Source organism: Suricata suricatta, chromosome 1 (genome assembly GCF_006229205.1).
Source record: "Suricata suricatta isolate VVHF042 chromosome 1, meerkat_22Aug2017_6uvM2_HiC, whole genome shotgun sequence".
Lineage (NCBI taxonomy): Eukaryota > Metazoa > Chordata > Mammalia > Carnivora > Herpestidae > Suricata > Suricata suricatta.
Genome location: NC_043700.1, coordinates 80,875,882 through 80,890,488, shown reverse-complemented (window position 1 = coordinate 80,890,488; position 14,607 = coordinate 80,875,882). Strand labels below are relative to the sequence as shown.

The 14,607-nt window shown below is 38.3% G+C and overlaps 1 protein-coding gene across 3 annotated transcripts in view; it reads right to left on the bottom strand.

The window, feature by feature from the left end:
• Window positions 1-6,378: 6,378 nt before the first annotated feature.
• CLGN (calmegin) overlaps window positions 6,379-14,607 on the bottom strand; it is a 50,138-nt gene continuing 41,909 nt past the window's right edge. For all 3 annotated transcript variants that reach the window (XM_029940780.1, XM_029940775.1, XM_029940786.1), the window contains 5 exons: window positions 12,813-13,028; window positions 11,195-11,320; window positions 10,777-10,978; window positions 9,368-9,468; window positions 6,379-7,132 (listed from right to left, as the gene is read on the bottom strand). In XM_029940780.1, the coding sequence (XP_029796640.1) occupies window positions 7,052-7,132; window positions 9,368-9,468; window positions 10,777-10,978; window positions 11,195-11,320; window positions 12,813-13,028 (726 nt within the window). In that variant the 3' untranslated portion in view covers window positions 6,379-7,051. The remainder of the gene's footprint in view (window positions 7,133-9,367; window positions 9,469-10,776; window positions 10,979-11,194; window positions 11,321-12,812; window positions 13,029-14,607) is intronic.

Genomic DNA, 14,607 nt, shown 5'->3' with positions numbered 1-14,607 from the left:
TGTTAATAACTTGTAGTATGTATGATGATGGTAGTGGTGTATCCAGGGTTGTTTAAAGTTACAGGAGAAGTAGCATATCTTATTCAAGTACCAGTTACTTTATGTTTAGGGGAATATTTTTATTAAAACAAATATTACAGCATATTATACATTAACTAAAAAAATTTTTTTAATGTTTATTTTTGAGAGAGAGACACACAGACCACAAGCAGGGGAGGGGCGGCGAGAGAGGGAGACACAGAATCTGAAGCGGGCTCCAGGCTCCGAGCTGTCAGCACAGAACCAGATGCAGGGCTCGAACTCACAAACCATGAGATCATGACCTGAGCTGAAGTCAGATGCTTAACTGGCTGAGCCACCAGGTGCCCCTTTGCATTAATTTTTAAATAAAAGCAAAGAATTGAGAGAAACATCCAAGATTGCCAGAGGAAAGGTGGTTGTAATGTTTTGGTTAGACTAAGCTCTTGTAACAAGAATGCATTAATAAAATAATATAGAAGTTTCTCTCCCAACTAACGGTTGGGAGGTAAGCATTGCAAACTAGCGGGCTGTGTTCCATATAATGATTCGGGGATTTGGAGGACGGCTCTGGTGTTTTCAGCCATGCCTTCATGGGGCATATTTGCAAGGTTTTAAGGGTTGGGCCTGTCTGGCAGGTAGGTTTTTCTCATTCCAATGGCTTGGAGACTTCGTTACATCTAGATGGAGAAGCTGAGAAATGTAGTCTTTGGCTGGGAGCCATATTCCAGCTACAACTTTCTTACCATAAAAGTACATAGAAGATTTTGGTAGCGACTCGCAGCCTCAGCCACAGCCCTTTTCTCTTGCTATTGAGTCTCTGTGCATAACCTTCTTCTCGCACACACAACATACTCAACCCTTCCTCCCCAGCCACTGATTCAGCTCAAAATCCAGGATCTCACTTAAGGTCCATCAGTTTTAGATGTGGCTTCCAAATACTGTGACAACTTCTAAACTGATGGGCAAATTATTTGCTCTCACCCTCACTTCTTCCCATTTATAATGTTGTGAGGTCAGGAACCTCAAATAAAAACTCTCAACTTGGAAAGAGGAATAAAGGGAAATGTATTGATTCAAAGCAACTGTGGGGTATTCCTGGGAGACCCTGAGAAGAGACGGTCTCTGATGGTGAAGTTCCTTGATCAGGTCCTGAATCTGCTCTCTGGCAAGGGACCCCCCCTTGTTTGTTACCCTCAATGGCTTCCACCCTCGAAAGTTATTCCTTATGCATTTCCCTCCACAGCTCTAAGTAGAGACTAGGAGTGTGCCCTTTATGGGAGATGTGAAAACAGTCCACTTACTGCAGGCATGAGCTTGGTGCCCATTGTTTTAAGGCCAACCTCATATTTCTTTAGCAGTAAAATTCCCTCAAAAATTTAGCCTTTTGGTCTCTATGTTTCTAGTTCCACCTGTTAGGAACCACAATCAAGCACTTTTCTAGACCAAATTCTCAAAGTATGCTTTGTCACAGGACCCTGCCTCTCTTTAATGAAGATAACCTTGAGACCAACTGAAGATAAGACAGCCCTAGGAATGCTACACCTAGATTATCAGGGCCGGCCTGGACCCTTGCGTTTGGCTTAACCAAATGGTGGAGAGGTCTTGCGGGGGCCTCCCACCCCCACCTCCCACACGTCAAAGATAAAACAATCTTAGACATTTTTTGTTATTCAGGGTACAGAAGCACTTAGCTCTTCTAATCCTTTGAGGTTCCCAATATTGGTGTTTATTCCATCTCTGCTTGGAGACTAGTAAATTCTTTCTTGTGATGCCTTGCTAAAAGCATCAAGGACCAGGAAATTCATTTCACATTCTGACCTCTCCAGCTGCTACCCCAGAGCTATCATCTCAGTAGGGCACAAAATGTTACCTGAGGGGAGTCTGGGTGGTTGGTCGGTTAAGCGTCTGACTCTATTTTCAGCTTAGCTCATGATGTCACAGTCTGTGTCGGGCTCTGTGCTGACAGCACGGAGCCTGCTTGGGAGTCTCTGGCTCCTTCTCTGTTTCTACCACCCCCACCCCGTCTCCCCACTGACGCACTTTCTCTTTCTGAAATAAACAGTAATAAAATGTTACCTAACCTACAAGCCCCACCTGCTTGTCATGTGAATGGTAAACCCAACGCCAAACATTGTTTTCCTTATGACAGGCTTCCTTATGCTTTCCTTAGGATTACAGGCTATCATTTTCTGTATTCGAAACATAGATGTAAACAGTATGCACAGGAACTGTGTCTAGCTTCTGACACACTCTCTTGACCAAACTTTAAGCAGATCTTTTCAGCTGGGCCTCATCATAGGCCCTGTCTTCCTGACTATGCCAGTTTTCGAAAGAATCCTGCTAAGTCAGTTTAGAGAGGATTCCCCTGCCCTCACCTAGATCTGCCTCCAGGAAGACTCACATTAAGTCAGTTTAGCAAGCATTCCCCTATCCTTGATGTCTCCTCTTAGCAGTTTCCCATGAACCCTCCCTGCATTCTGCAATGACTTTAAGTCGTCAGCCATCTTTACTGTATTTGGAGTTGAGCAAAGTACCTCTCCCCTGCTCTGACAGTCTGGGCACCTGTTGTAGTAGTTGGAATAGTTCTCCTGCTTAGCAAGTGTCAGAACACTCTTTTCTGTAATACTTCTAGCTTCAATGCTGGTGGAATGATTGGCAGGGAAAACCAGCATATCCCTTTTCCTCAGCTGCCCCCAGTGGGACTTCCCTCAACACTGAGGGAACACTTCTATCCAGAATTTGTCCTCTCTGTATTCCCTTTTTTAAAAAATGTTTTTATTTTAAATTTATTTTTGAGAGACAGAGACAGCGCGAGCAGGGGAGGATCAGAGAGAGAGGGAAACACAGAATCCGAAGCAGACACCAGGCTCTGAGCTAGCTGTCAGCACAGAGCCCGACACAGGGCTCGAACCCACAAACCGCGAAATCATGACCTGAGCCGAAGCCGGATGCTTAACCGACTGAGCCACCCAGGCGCCCCTGTATTCCCTTTATTTATAGCAACTATAAATCACAATTCCTTATCTGGAATTCTTGGGATCAGTCTTCAGAAATTGGGCTTTTTCAGATTTCGTAAAGTATTATAAATATGGTTTGGGGATGCACCTGTAATCACATTAACAATTTTGTAGCAAATATATGAATTTAATACTAAGTGTGATAAATGCTCTATAAAAGCTGCCAGGGAGGTCGGGTTTGGTTGCCAAATGAATTTTGGTATCAAACATGAAAAACACTTTTGCTTTTCAGTTTTGATTTTTTTGATCTGTATGTGTAGCAACAAAAATTTCTGCAGAAAAGTAACCAAAGTCACCTAAACGTGTAACCCCTACCAGTTTATAACATCACATTTCTGTTCCTGTCCATTACTCTCCCATTTGATCTAGTCCTTTTTCTAAAAGAAAAATGGGAGGTGAATTTTAGAATGCAAAATCAACTTTATGGTCCAAAGCAAAGCAAATTTGATCTTAATTCTTTGGCAATTAAAAACCTTTCTTCACTTTCCCCAGTAACTGTTTTTCCCTCCCTTGAGGTAACACCCTCTAGTGGTTGTCCGCAGGTATTTCTTCAATCTGAAATCAAAATTACTAGCTAAGGGGCGCCTGGGTGGCTCAGTCGGTTAAGAGTCCGGCTTGGGCTCAGGTCATAATCTCACGGTTTGTGGATTTGAGCCCTACATCGGGCTCTGTGCTGACAGCTAGCTCGGAGCCTGCAGCCTGCTTCCGATTCTGTGTCTCCCTCTCTGCTCCTCCCAGGCTCATACTCTCTCTCTCAAAAATGAACAAACATTAAAAAAAAAAAAAAAAAGAATGACTTAACTGCTTCTTAGCAACTCTATCTGAAAAACAATATTCATGGCATTTAAACCCAAATTTACCATAACAGGCACTTTATACTGGCCGTAGGATCTAATTTACCTTATAATGGAGGTGGACGCTGATGGGTGGGGACAGAGGCTCAAGAACATTACAGTCGATGGACAACGTACTCACATTGTTTTAGATTCTGTATGCTATTCACAGATGGCTTACTAAATGTTTAGTCTAAGTTATTAAAACTTGAGAATATTCCCAAATTTCACAGAGAATGTAAAATTGTATTCCATGAACACACGCCCCGATGTGGGAGGATGCTATGGTAGGTGTTCACAGACCCCATCATCCCACTGCCCATCTTCTCTAAAACTACCTTCACTCTCCCCTGCACTTGCATTTCCAGAGACAAACTCCAAATGCAGTCGCAAATCCCTTTCCCCTCTCATTGGCCTACCTCATCTGACATGTCAGATTAAGGATTTTATTTCCTGAACTCTTCATAGCTGTCATACTATGGAAATCCATGAGAGCTAAAATTTGAATATTATTAAAATTAATGTAGAAATGATATTATTAATTTACGTAAGAGATTTGAGTAGTTATCTGATATTAACCATGTGAGAGTTCATCCCTAAATCCTATTATAGGCACGATTGAAGAGAATGAAAAAAACTTTAGATGCCCAAAATATAATTATGTTTTAACTTTCAAAATAGTTTTCATTGAATACAAAACTATTTTTGGATTCATGTTCTAAATTTCTAAGATACATTAAATTCACTGCTAATGGTTAAATTTTAAGATGTAAGCAGTTCTGTCCTGTGTCACTTGTAAATGTGTCCTGACACTTCCAAAAGCCTACTAATTCTAGTAATGTGTAGATGTCTTCCTGCGAAATGATCAGTGGAGCCAAGGCTATCTTAAAAAGATAATCAAGAGGGGCAGCTGGGTGGCTTGGTCGGTTAAGCATCCGACTTTGGCTCAGGTCATGATCTCATGGTTTATGAGTTCAAACCCTGCATTGGGCTCTGTGCTGACAGCTTAGAGTCTGAAGCCTGCTTCAGATTCTGGGTCTCTCTCTGCCCCTCCCCGACTTGCACTGTCTCTCTTTCTCCTTCAAAATAAATACACATTAAAACCATTTTTTTAAAAAGATATTCAAGAAAAAGGAAGCTACTTTAGCAAGGTCATGGTAAAAAGCCTTTATAAAGGCCAACTAAAATAAAGAAAAGCAAAATACGCTTATTTTTCTTTATTAGAGAAAAGGATAAAATTTAAGTCATTTTAAAGAAAGTCAGATTAGGGTGGTAAAAGGAAAAAGCCATCTTGTCATTAAGGAAGACTCTATGCTTTGTCTACTGCATGGGTCTACAGTGTTTGTAAGAGTTTAAGTCTTGGGTAAACCCATCAGCCATGATGTGTCCGCAGAGGGTACATCCACAGGAAGTAGTTGCTCAGATGCTACCTCCACGGCAAGCTCATGGAGTTTAACCAAATACTGGAGCTGAAACGAATCTGCAACCGGTAAAGTAAAAAACGCTTTAATAAAGATTTAGAAATAAATGTTTACATACAAGACACTTGTCAGGCTAGAAGGTCTCCATTAAGGAAGGATTTATTTCCAGAAGTAGCAGTTTACTTTTGGAAACATTCTCCTCTAGAATCACTCAATATGTCTAGTTCATTTCGATATTCCAAATACAAAGCGAGAAGCAGAGTCCTTGCAAAACTTTTTTTATATAAAGCTCAGGTAGTATTAAATAAACACAAAATACGGTTAACTATGTATTAAGATTTTTACCACCAATTTATGAAAGTCAGTACACAGCATGAGAATAAAGCACTTATTTTCACCCTCTAAAATAAGGAGTGAATAGTACTGCTGGCTGTTTGGCTTAATTTAGTAAAACAGAAGGAAGAGATCATCTTACTCATAAGTCCGCTCTAACTGTACTGCTGGGAGCAGGCCATACGGGAACTTAGTTGGGGCTTGCTCAAGGCTGGGGGTGTAAATGTCCATGAAGAAATCCAAAATGCTACCCAACTAGTGGGACGTTCCCTAGACAGTCAGTGTTAAAGTGGTTCTGTGGTCCCAAAGGTTCAGATCCTCTTCCAAAGGGCCTAACCTGTTACCCAAACAAAAAGTTTTAAAAATATTTTAAATGGAATGACACAGCTCCCCTAATTATAGTGTGATTTCTGATAACTACTTTAAAAAGAGGAGCCATATCTACTATCTACCTTAGAGACAGCTTTGAAGCCAGAGGAGATAACAGACTTAAAATGGGTTTGAATTTTAGGAAAAAAGCAAGATAAAAATACAAAGCATGGTGATTGATACTAGAATTTCTTAATGACCAGAAAAAAGAAAATAATTTAAAACTTCCGCTCAATAATTTTCCTATTAAAGAGGGTATAATTTAAAGAAGAAAAAAATGTTTGAATTTTATTTTCAAGAGCAATGTATGTCTAAGCAATCTTCTGAGTAGGGCACGTCATTCTGGCATAAAACAATAAAAGCTTAAAAAACATCCGCACACCATTTTATTTTGATGAGCCGATTATCTTTGTATTCAAATGTAAAATATGCTCAGCTATTAACCAGTGATTCTGTAAATGACAGATGTTGTGGTTTCATTGACTCCTCAACAAAGCACCTCTTTAAAGAAGTCTGTAATTTCAGTGAACAGTAGACCATAATTTGACACAACGAGGTAGAGGCGGGCACATACAACACTTTCAATTGTTGATAGACTCAAACAAGCACACAGAAACTTTATCGCGTTTAGCTCTGCACAACAGAGCGCACTCTCGTTTTTATTACACAACTTCCGGTTATACTGCCGTAAACCTGTTTTCAGAGGAAATTCCAAGAACTGATTTTCCAATAGCAGTAAAGTTGCTGCATGTTACTTTGCTCTGTACAACCCAAAACTTCTTTCTCCAAACTATGAAAACTCTGTAACGTCTAATGAGTATTCTCTTAAATCTGATATGTAACGTGCCACTCTTTTTTATTCTAAATTTAAAGACCAGGTAATTTCAAAGTTTTTTTTTTTTTATTTTTCCTGAAAAGAAAGACTAAAATAAATGCCTGAAAGGATTACATGGCTAGATATTAGAAAAATGTGCAGATTGACTCAAGTTCAGTTCTGGCACATGGATTTTAGAATGCCGTGTATCTCGCTCAGGAATTAAAAATACTTGAATATGGTTTATTCCTTCCGGACTCTTCGTTTGCGTACTGACTTCGCCGGCCCATCTCCTGATCCTGTGCTCTCATCCGCTTCCTTCATCTAGGAGAGAGAATTACGCACGTGTTTATTTTCATACAGTGGGTAACTAGTAGATAGTAGCAAATAACATATTTCTTATTCTCTAAGATATAACAATCAAATGCTACCTTATATGTGTTCTTTAATTCATGAAGCTGCTCAAAAATGTGTACATAATGTGTTTTAATTTGTTCATCTTTTGGCATGATTACATATCAGAAAACTCTGCTCACCAAATACACACTTGACAAGGAGGACTGCTAACAAGTCTATTCATGATTTTATTTTATCATTCAGAATTTAATCTCAGTGTCATAGTTAACTAAAGGTTGTACGACGTTTTCGTTGTGGGATATCAAACACTAACTTCATCACAATAGTTCCATAAGTAATGAATTGCTGAGCTGGATTTACAGAGACTTTTTCAGAACTTCTGGCACACAGTACTTTGAGAAAAATCAGAAGCGGGGTATGGAAACATCAAATTTATAATTTGGGGTTTTTTCTTTCCTTATTTTTCCAGAATAAGCATTCATACATAAATTAAACTTGTGTAAGAAAATAAAATAGTGAAGGGGGCACCTAGGTGGTTCAGTTGGTTAAGCATCTGATTTCAGCTCAGGTCATGATCTCACATGACCTCACATAAATAATTGCATATGTTAAAAAAATGGTGTTATATTCTAAAAAAAATAATAAAAAATAAAGTTACAAAAAAAATAAATAAATTTAAAAAAATAATAAAAATAAAACTCTGTCCTGGAGGAAATGATCTTCACCCAGCTTCCTCCAGGTACGGATATTCATGCTGATGTTCCCCCCAAAACTCAGAAGGCAATTAAGACCAGTCACCAAGTATACATACTGAATAAGCTTCAGAAAACAAGTAACAATGAAACAAGTGTGAGAGATTTCTTCAAACATACAAAACAGAAACTTGATGTCACCACACGTGGTAGGCCAGGCCAGACTGTGCTCTCAGCCCGCCCAGCCTGGGGTAATGAGGGTGGTGAGGACGGTGACTGGGAGATCACAGAGCTTCTACGGGCAGCAAGCCGAGGAAATGGGCCTCCGGTACATGCTGGGCAAAAAGCAAGCTCTGGTTGTAAATCATCTCCTGGATGGTTTCTGATTCCTAAAAAGTGCCTAAAAAGAGGCACTGTGCAAAGTTCTATTATATGTCAGGATACACAAAGGGGTAGACAGATCAAATTCATGGGAAAACTGGTTTATCAAAGATTTGAAAAAAACCCACTGTATCAGGCAGATAGTACTCAACTACCCAGTGAATGAAATATTACAAAATGTGACAAATTTTTCAGACAAAAAGAAGTTTTTACAATACATATAAAGAAAACTGTCCTATAATAAACATAATTACTTTTTAAATAGTCAAGTGGTCTATTTATAATAATTTTCAACATAATACTTAAATAATGAAGTTATAATATTTTACAGATGCAGCTCTCTGGATTTTGTAAACCCCACATTTATTTCATGTTGTTTCTTATTAGGCATTAAGATGATATAAATTATAGTATCTTCTTGCCTTTATGGATACATTTTTTAAATGTTTTTTTAAATTTTTTTCTTAATTTATAGTTTATTGTCAAGTTGGTTTCCATACAACACCCAGTGCTCTTCCCCACAAGGGCCCTCCTCCATCACCACCACCTCTTTTCCCCCCTCCCCCTTCCCCTTCAACCCTCAGTTCATTTTCAGCATTCAGTAGTCTCTCAAGTTTTGCGTCCCTCTCTCTCCCCAACTCTCTTTCCCTCTTCCCCTCCCCCTGGGTCCTCCATTAGGTTTCTCCTGTTTTCCTGTTAGACCTATGAGTGCAAACATATGGTATCTGTCCTTCTCTGCCTGGCTTATTTTGCTTAGCATGACACCCTCAAGGTCCATCCACTTTCCTACAAATGGCCAGATTTCATTCTTTCTCATTGCCATGTAGTACTCCATTGTGTATATATACCACATCTTCTTGATCCACTCATCAGGTGATGGGCATTTAGGCTCTTTCCATTTTTGGCTATTGTTGACAGTGCTGCTGTGAACATTGGGGTACATGTGCTCCTGTGCATCAGCACTTCTGACACATGGATACATTTTAAAATCAATATGGAGGCTTTTAAGAAACCTGGGAGAAATGTGGCAAAAATTCTCTACAAACCAAACAGCTTTTATTAAAATAATTCTTTATGGATAACAACCATACATAAAAAATAGTTTATCTTCTTTTAAAGAGCTGCTTACCTCATCCTCTGATCCAGATTTATTTGGTTTGTTACCTTCTTCTTGTCCTTCTATGATTTCAATTTCTTCTTCACTCTTTTCCTCAGGTTCACCTTCCTCTTCTAGAATATAGATTTTTATTGCAGGCAAAGACTTGGATTAGAATTTTGCTACTGAGAAGTATTAAATATAATAAGGGGATTTATTTACATTCCAATATTTAAAAGCAATTTCTACTATTAGAAACTTATCAAAATTAATACAAATACTCATCATTTTATCACATTTTATAAATAAGTCAACATATTTGAGAGAAAGGACAAATTTAAGAAATTCTTAAGCATTTAGTTTACATGTAATATGAAAGCATACATATGTATGTATATATACATAGACACACATTTGGACATATATATATGTAAATATACATGTGTGTGCATTTTTTTGAGAGTACGATTTTTAAGTCAACTCCTTTATCAACTCTTAAGTTAAAAACAGTGCTCAAGACACAGTTTAAGTTGTAAAGGGTTCAATCTGGAACTTGACTTGGGACACCTGGCAAATATCAATAGTTTTATTTCTGCCTAGATGAGTGAAAGAAAGTCTCAATGGAGACCCACCCAAAAGTCTCCGTTCTTCAGTTCTAACATCCTGAGGAGTTTAGCATAGGGTAGAAAGGGGATATATGATTCAGCAATCCTTTTGGGACATCAAATTATTCATTCTATATGATAGACTGTCTGATGAACCACAGCCACTGAAAGTGTTACGGATCTGGCCTGGATCACCCGGGGGAAGAACCAAGTGGCACTCGGAGATCTTGGAAGGCAGGAGGTTTATTTTACACCAGTGAGCTCAGAGGAGATCATTCTCCAGAGGTCCGGGCCTGGAGCATCTGCAGAGGTGACAATTTATAGTCCGTTCCACAGCACGCGGGTTGGGAAGGAAAACCTGGAATAGGAGTCTTCTGGCAGGGCTGGAATTCCCCTAACAGTCCTGTTAGCCATCTTGTGACAGATGGTTCCTCATCAAAAGACTTGCTATTGATTTTGTTGCTGCCTTAAACCTAGTCCTCTCCTTCAGAGGCTGTGCTCTCTTTACCTCTCATCCCATCTATGTTCCTTCAGGTAAGAAAAGTCCCTAGCAAAAAGCTAGGACACACTAGATTCAGGCCCCAAAGCAAGTGAAAGTCTCCTCATCCTGGAGAACAGAAGCTGTATGGGAAAGGCTGCTCAGGGCGCAACCCGGGCAGCGGCCGGCACTCCTCTGTGCCTAGGAATGCGCTCCTGGGGATTCCGAAGGTACATACTTGACAATGAGCAAGTGCAACAGCTAGTGTTTACTAGATAATCTGCTTTTTTTGGTAGGAGCTTTGCCCGGGGTGCGGCATGGGGGAGGGCTCCTGTTATAACTCGTTATAATTATCCTACCTTTTTCAAGACTTTCACCGTCACTGTCCTTTTTCTCTTCTTCCAAGTCTGGTTTCTCCAAGTCTGCTTTCTCCAGGGCTGGTTTCTCCAAGGCTGGTTTCTCCAGGGCGGCTTTCTTTTCCTTCACTTCTTGCTCTAGTGCTCCCTTTGTTTGTGGTTTACATATGTCAGGTTTTTTATATTCTGAATCTTCATATTTTTTCTGTGGTAGTTTAACAGAGCTATTTTTAGTGAAAGCAAAGCCCTCTTTTTTAAAAAGTTTTTTTTTTTACAATAACTTATATTAAACAGTGAATACAGTAAAAACTAATAGGAAATTTATTTAGCTTATTACTTTTAAGAAATCACTTGCTCAATTCACAGAACTCCTACGTACTAAGAGATTTATTTCAAGTTGAAGGAAATTCAATTTCTTTACCTTAACTTTTCTTGGCCAACAAAATGAAGCAATTAACACTATTGGAAGCACTGCTGTCACAAGATAAATGAGCCACAGCCATGGGCGCTCTTCTGCGGCCGCCAGTAACTGTCTAAGTGCACCAGGCTGTGCAAGAAACAGGCATAGACATGAAATTCAGAGTTCACAGACATCCACGAGGAAAGACAGCCTACAAAAAACAACTTATTTTATGTAGGTGCTTCACATTAAGGAGTGAGGAACTTCTAAGTGAAAAATATTTTATTTTCTTTTTTATATTTATTTATTTTTGAGAGACAGAGTGTGAACAGGGGAGGAGCAGAGAGACAGACACAGAATCTGAAGCAGGCTCCAGGCTCTGAGCTAGCAGTCAGCACACAGCCTGATGCGGGGCTCGAACCCACAAACCTTGAGGACCTGAGCTGAAGTCGGACACTCAACTGACTGAGCCACGCAGGTGCCCCTAGGCAAAAAGTATTTACTTTTGCCCATCTTATACACTGTACTATTTAAACTCTATTAGCATGTATCACTGAGAATTTGTAGGAGAAGATATGTTACTACATAGGTAGAAATTACTAACCTACCAGCAAGAATTATGTCAATTTTATTTTTTGGTCAACTTCAGGACAGAACTACTCTCTATGGACCTATTATCTCTTTTCATTTAGAAGCATACAATGCTCTGATAACATTCTGTACATTTATCTATTTATTTATGAGAGAGAAAGAGAGAGAGCAAGGAAGGGGCAGAGAGAGAGGTAGACACAGAATCTGAAGCAGTCTCTGTGCTGTCAGTGCAGAGCCGAACTTGGGGCTCGAACCCATACCATGAGATCATGTCCCAAGACAAAATCAAGAGTTGGGTTGCTTAACCAACTGAGTTACTAGGCACCCCTCATTCTGTGCTTTTAAAGAACTTATTAATAAGAGCAACCTGGGAATTACTGCATTTTCTTTTTTATTAACAAATTTCATACATAATCTTCAGTGAAGAAATTGTTTCATTAAAATAAAATATAAATTCACTAAATACTTTCGTTAAGAAAGTTTCAAAATGAAAATCTCTTTACCTACTCTTTTGATGGCTTTTGCTAGTGTCCAAAGAAACCAAATGTATGGTATTTTTCTTTATAGTAATTGACTTTAAAAGTACATTCTCCAAGATGCATTGTGTTGAAATATTTAACTCAATGTTTCTAAATAGTGTTAAGATTTGGATAGAAAGTACTGCAACACAATTTAATAGTAAAAAATTTTAAAGTTCTCTGTACTCCTCTAAGTGAAAAGTAGTTACAATGAATACTACTTGGGCCTTGAATTGACAAGGTGACAAAGATACTAAGTAGTTTCCTTATAAATGACAAATAAGCAATTAAATCACATTATGCTATCATAATTTAATGAGTCAAGATGTACACACATACAGTTCATTATATAGTTTATGATGAAGTTATTTTATAATATAATAAAGCTAAGTATTTTATCTACATAAAATTATTTAAATATATTTCCTTGGCATTTAGTAATGACTGTATATTTATTTACCTTTTAGGGCCATTTGTATAACCTATAACTAGGGTGAAGTCCTATTATTACTCTATGGTTAATACTGTACCTCATTAGCTTTTGCTATCATTGTTTTCACTCCCCAACCATCTGCAGCCCAGCGATCCGCTATTTCCTTTTCCGAACAGATAATAAAATTGTCGAAGTAGATATTAGAGGTCATAGACCAAAGTTCTAAACCAAGAGCACGGAAAGAAGTCAGAAGAAATGGGTGATCATCCTCAAAATAATCTGGATTAGGAATTTTTCGAGGACTCCAGATTCCCTGGAAGAAAAATAATTTAAAGTCATGTTCAAATAAAATATTTCTATTACAAATGCTAGTTAAGAAGCTGCTGCTGTTGAATGAAATCAGCAGTATTATTTGGAGAAAAAAGAAAATATTATATGATATTAATTCATAAGCAAGTCACTGGAAATAAAAACTTTTCTTCTCATTCCCTATATGATATTCCCTACGAATAAAACTAACTTGAAGCTCCAAAACCGCAAAGTGAAAATCCAACACACATAAAAACTTGGGTAAATTTCACAAGTAAGTGATACTACTTTATGCTAATTTTTTTTACATTTAGCAAAGTTATTAAAGGCAAAATAGTCATTAAAATTGCCCAAAACAGAGAGATTACTGTATGGTAAATATGAAGCCATTCCTTTCCATGATGGGCATCAATTATCAGTCATGGCTGCACCTCAAAAAAAAAAATTCAACATACAAGGTCCATTAAATCTTAAATGATTAAAATCAGCCAAATAAAAAAAAATCGACATTATGATTATTCACTCACTCACTCCTCCTCCATCATCTATGTGCATCGTGTACCAGGCACTGTGCCAGCTGCCAGGATAGAGTGATGATCAAGAGAGACTTGGTTCCTCTATTATTAAATTTAAAGTAATGAAAGAGACAAACATTAAAGAGGTTACCGAAATAAGCATTCGGTGATAAATGCTATAAATAAACTTACAGGAACCAATTAGAATATGTAACTGCATATGTATAATAAATGTTAGAAAATGTCAATGAATAATTAGATAAAACTATAGGGTTAAATGGATAACAGAGAGATTTTGACCCAAAAATCTCGGTACACTCAAAAGACATCCAATTCATACTGTAAAAAATCCAAAGTTTAATAAAAGCAGAAAGTGAGGGGCCCATTAATTAAGTACAGGTATCAATTACTAAAATATACAATGTGAGGCCTCCTGATCAGAACTAATTTCTTATATTTAATTCTAAACTAGAAATTGGTTCCTGAGTGATCATCAATTAACAGAGAAAAATATAGTATGAAGTGACTGATCTTTAGTTCTTAATATTATTCCCCCAGAAAATTATATAAAGAATATCTTACATTTTTTTAAAGTAGACTCTATGCCCAATGTGGGGCTTGAACTTATGACCCCAATAGTAATATGTTCTATGCACTGAGCTGGCCAGGTGCCCCAAGAATACTTCACATTTTTTTAACGCAGGTTTTGATTGAGTAGGTTTGAGACCTGAGATTCTGCATTTCTTTTTAAGTTTGCTCATTTGCTTGTTTATTTATTTATTTAAAAGTATATTTATTTTGGGAGAGAGAGAACCAGCAGGGGAGAAACAGAGAAATAGTAAGAAAGAATCCCAAGCAGGCTCCGCACTGCGGAGCCTGATGCGAGGCTCGAACTCATGAACCTGTGATCATGACCTGAGCTGAAATCAAGAGTTGGACGCTTAACCCACTGAGCCACCCAGGCTCCCCAAAGTTTATTTATTTATTTTGAGAGAAAGAGAGGCAAATTATGAGCAGGGGAGGGGCAGGGAGAGACTCCTAAGTGGGTCCCATGCCCTCAACATAGAG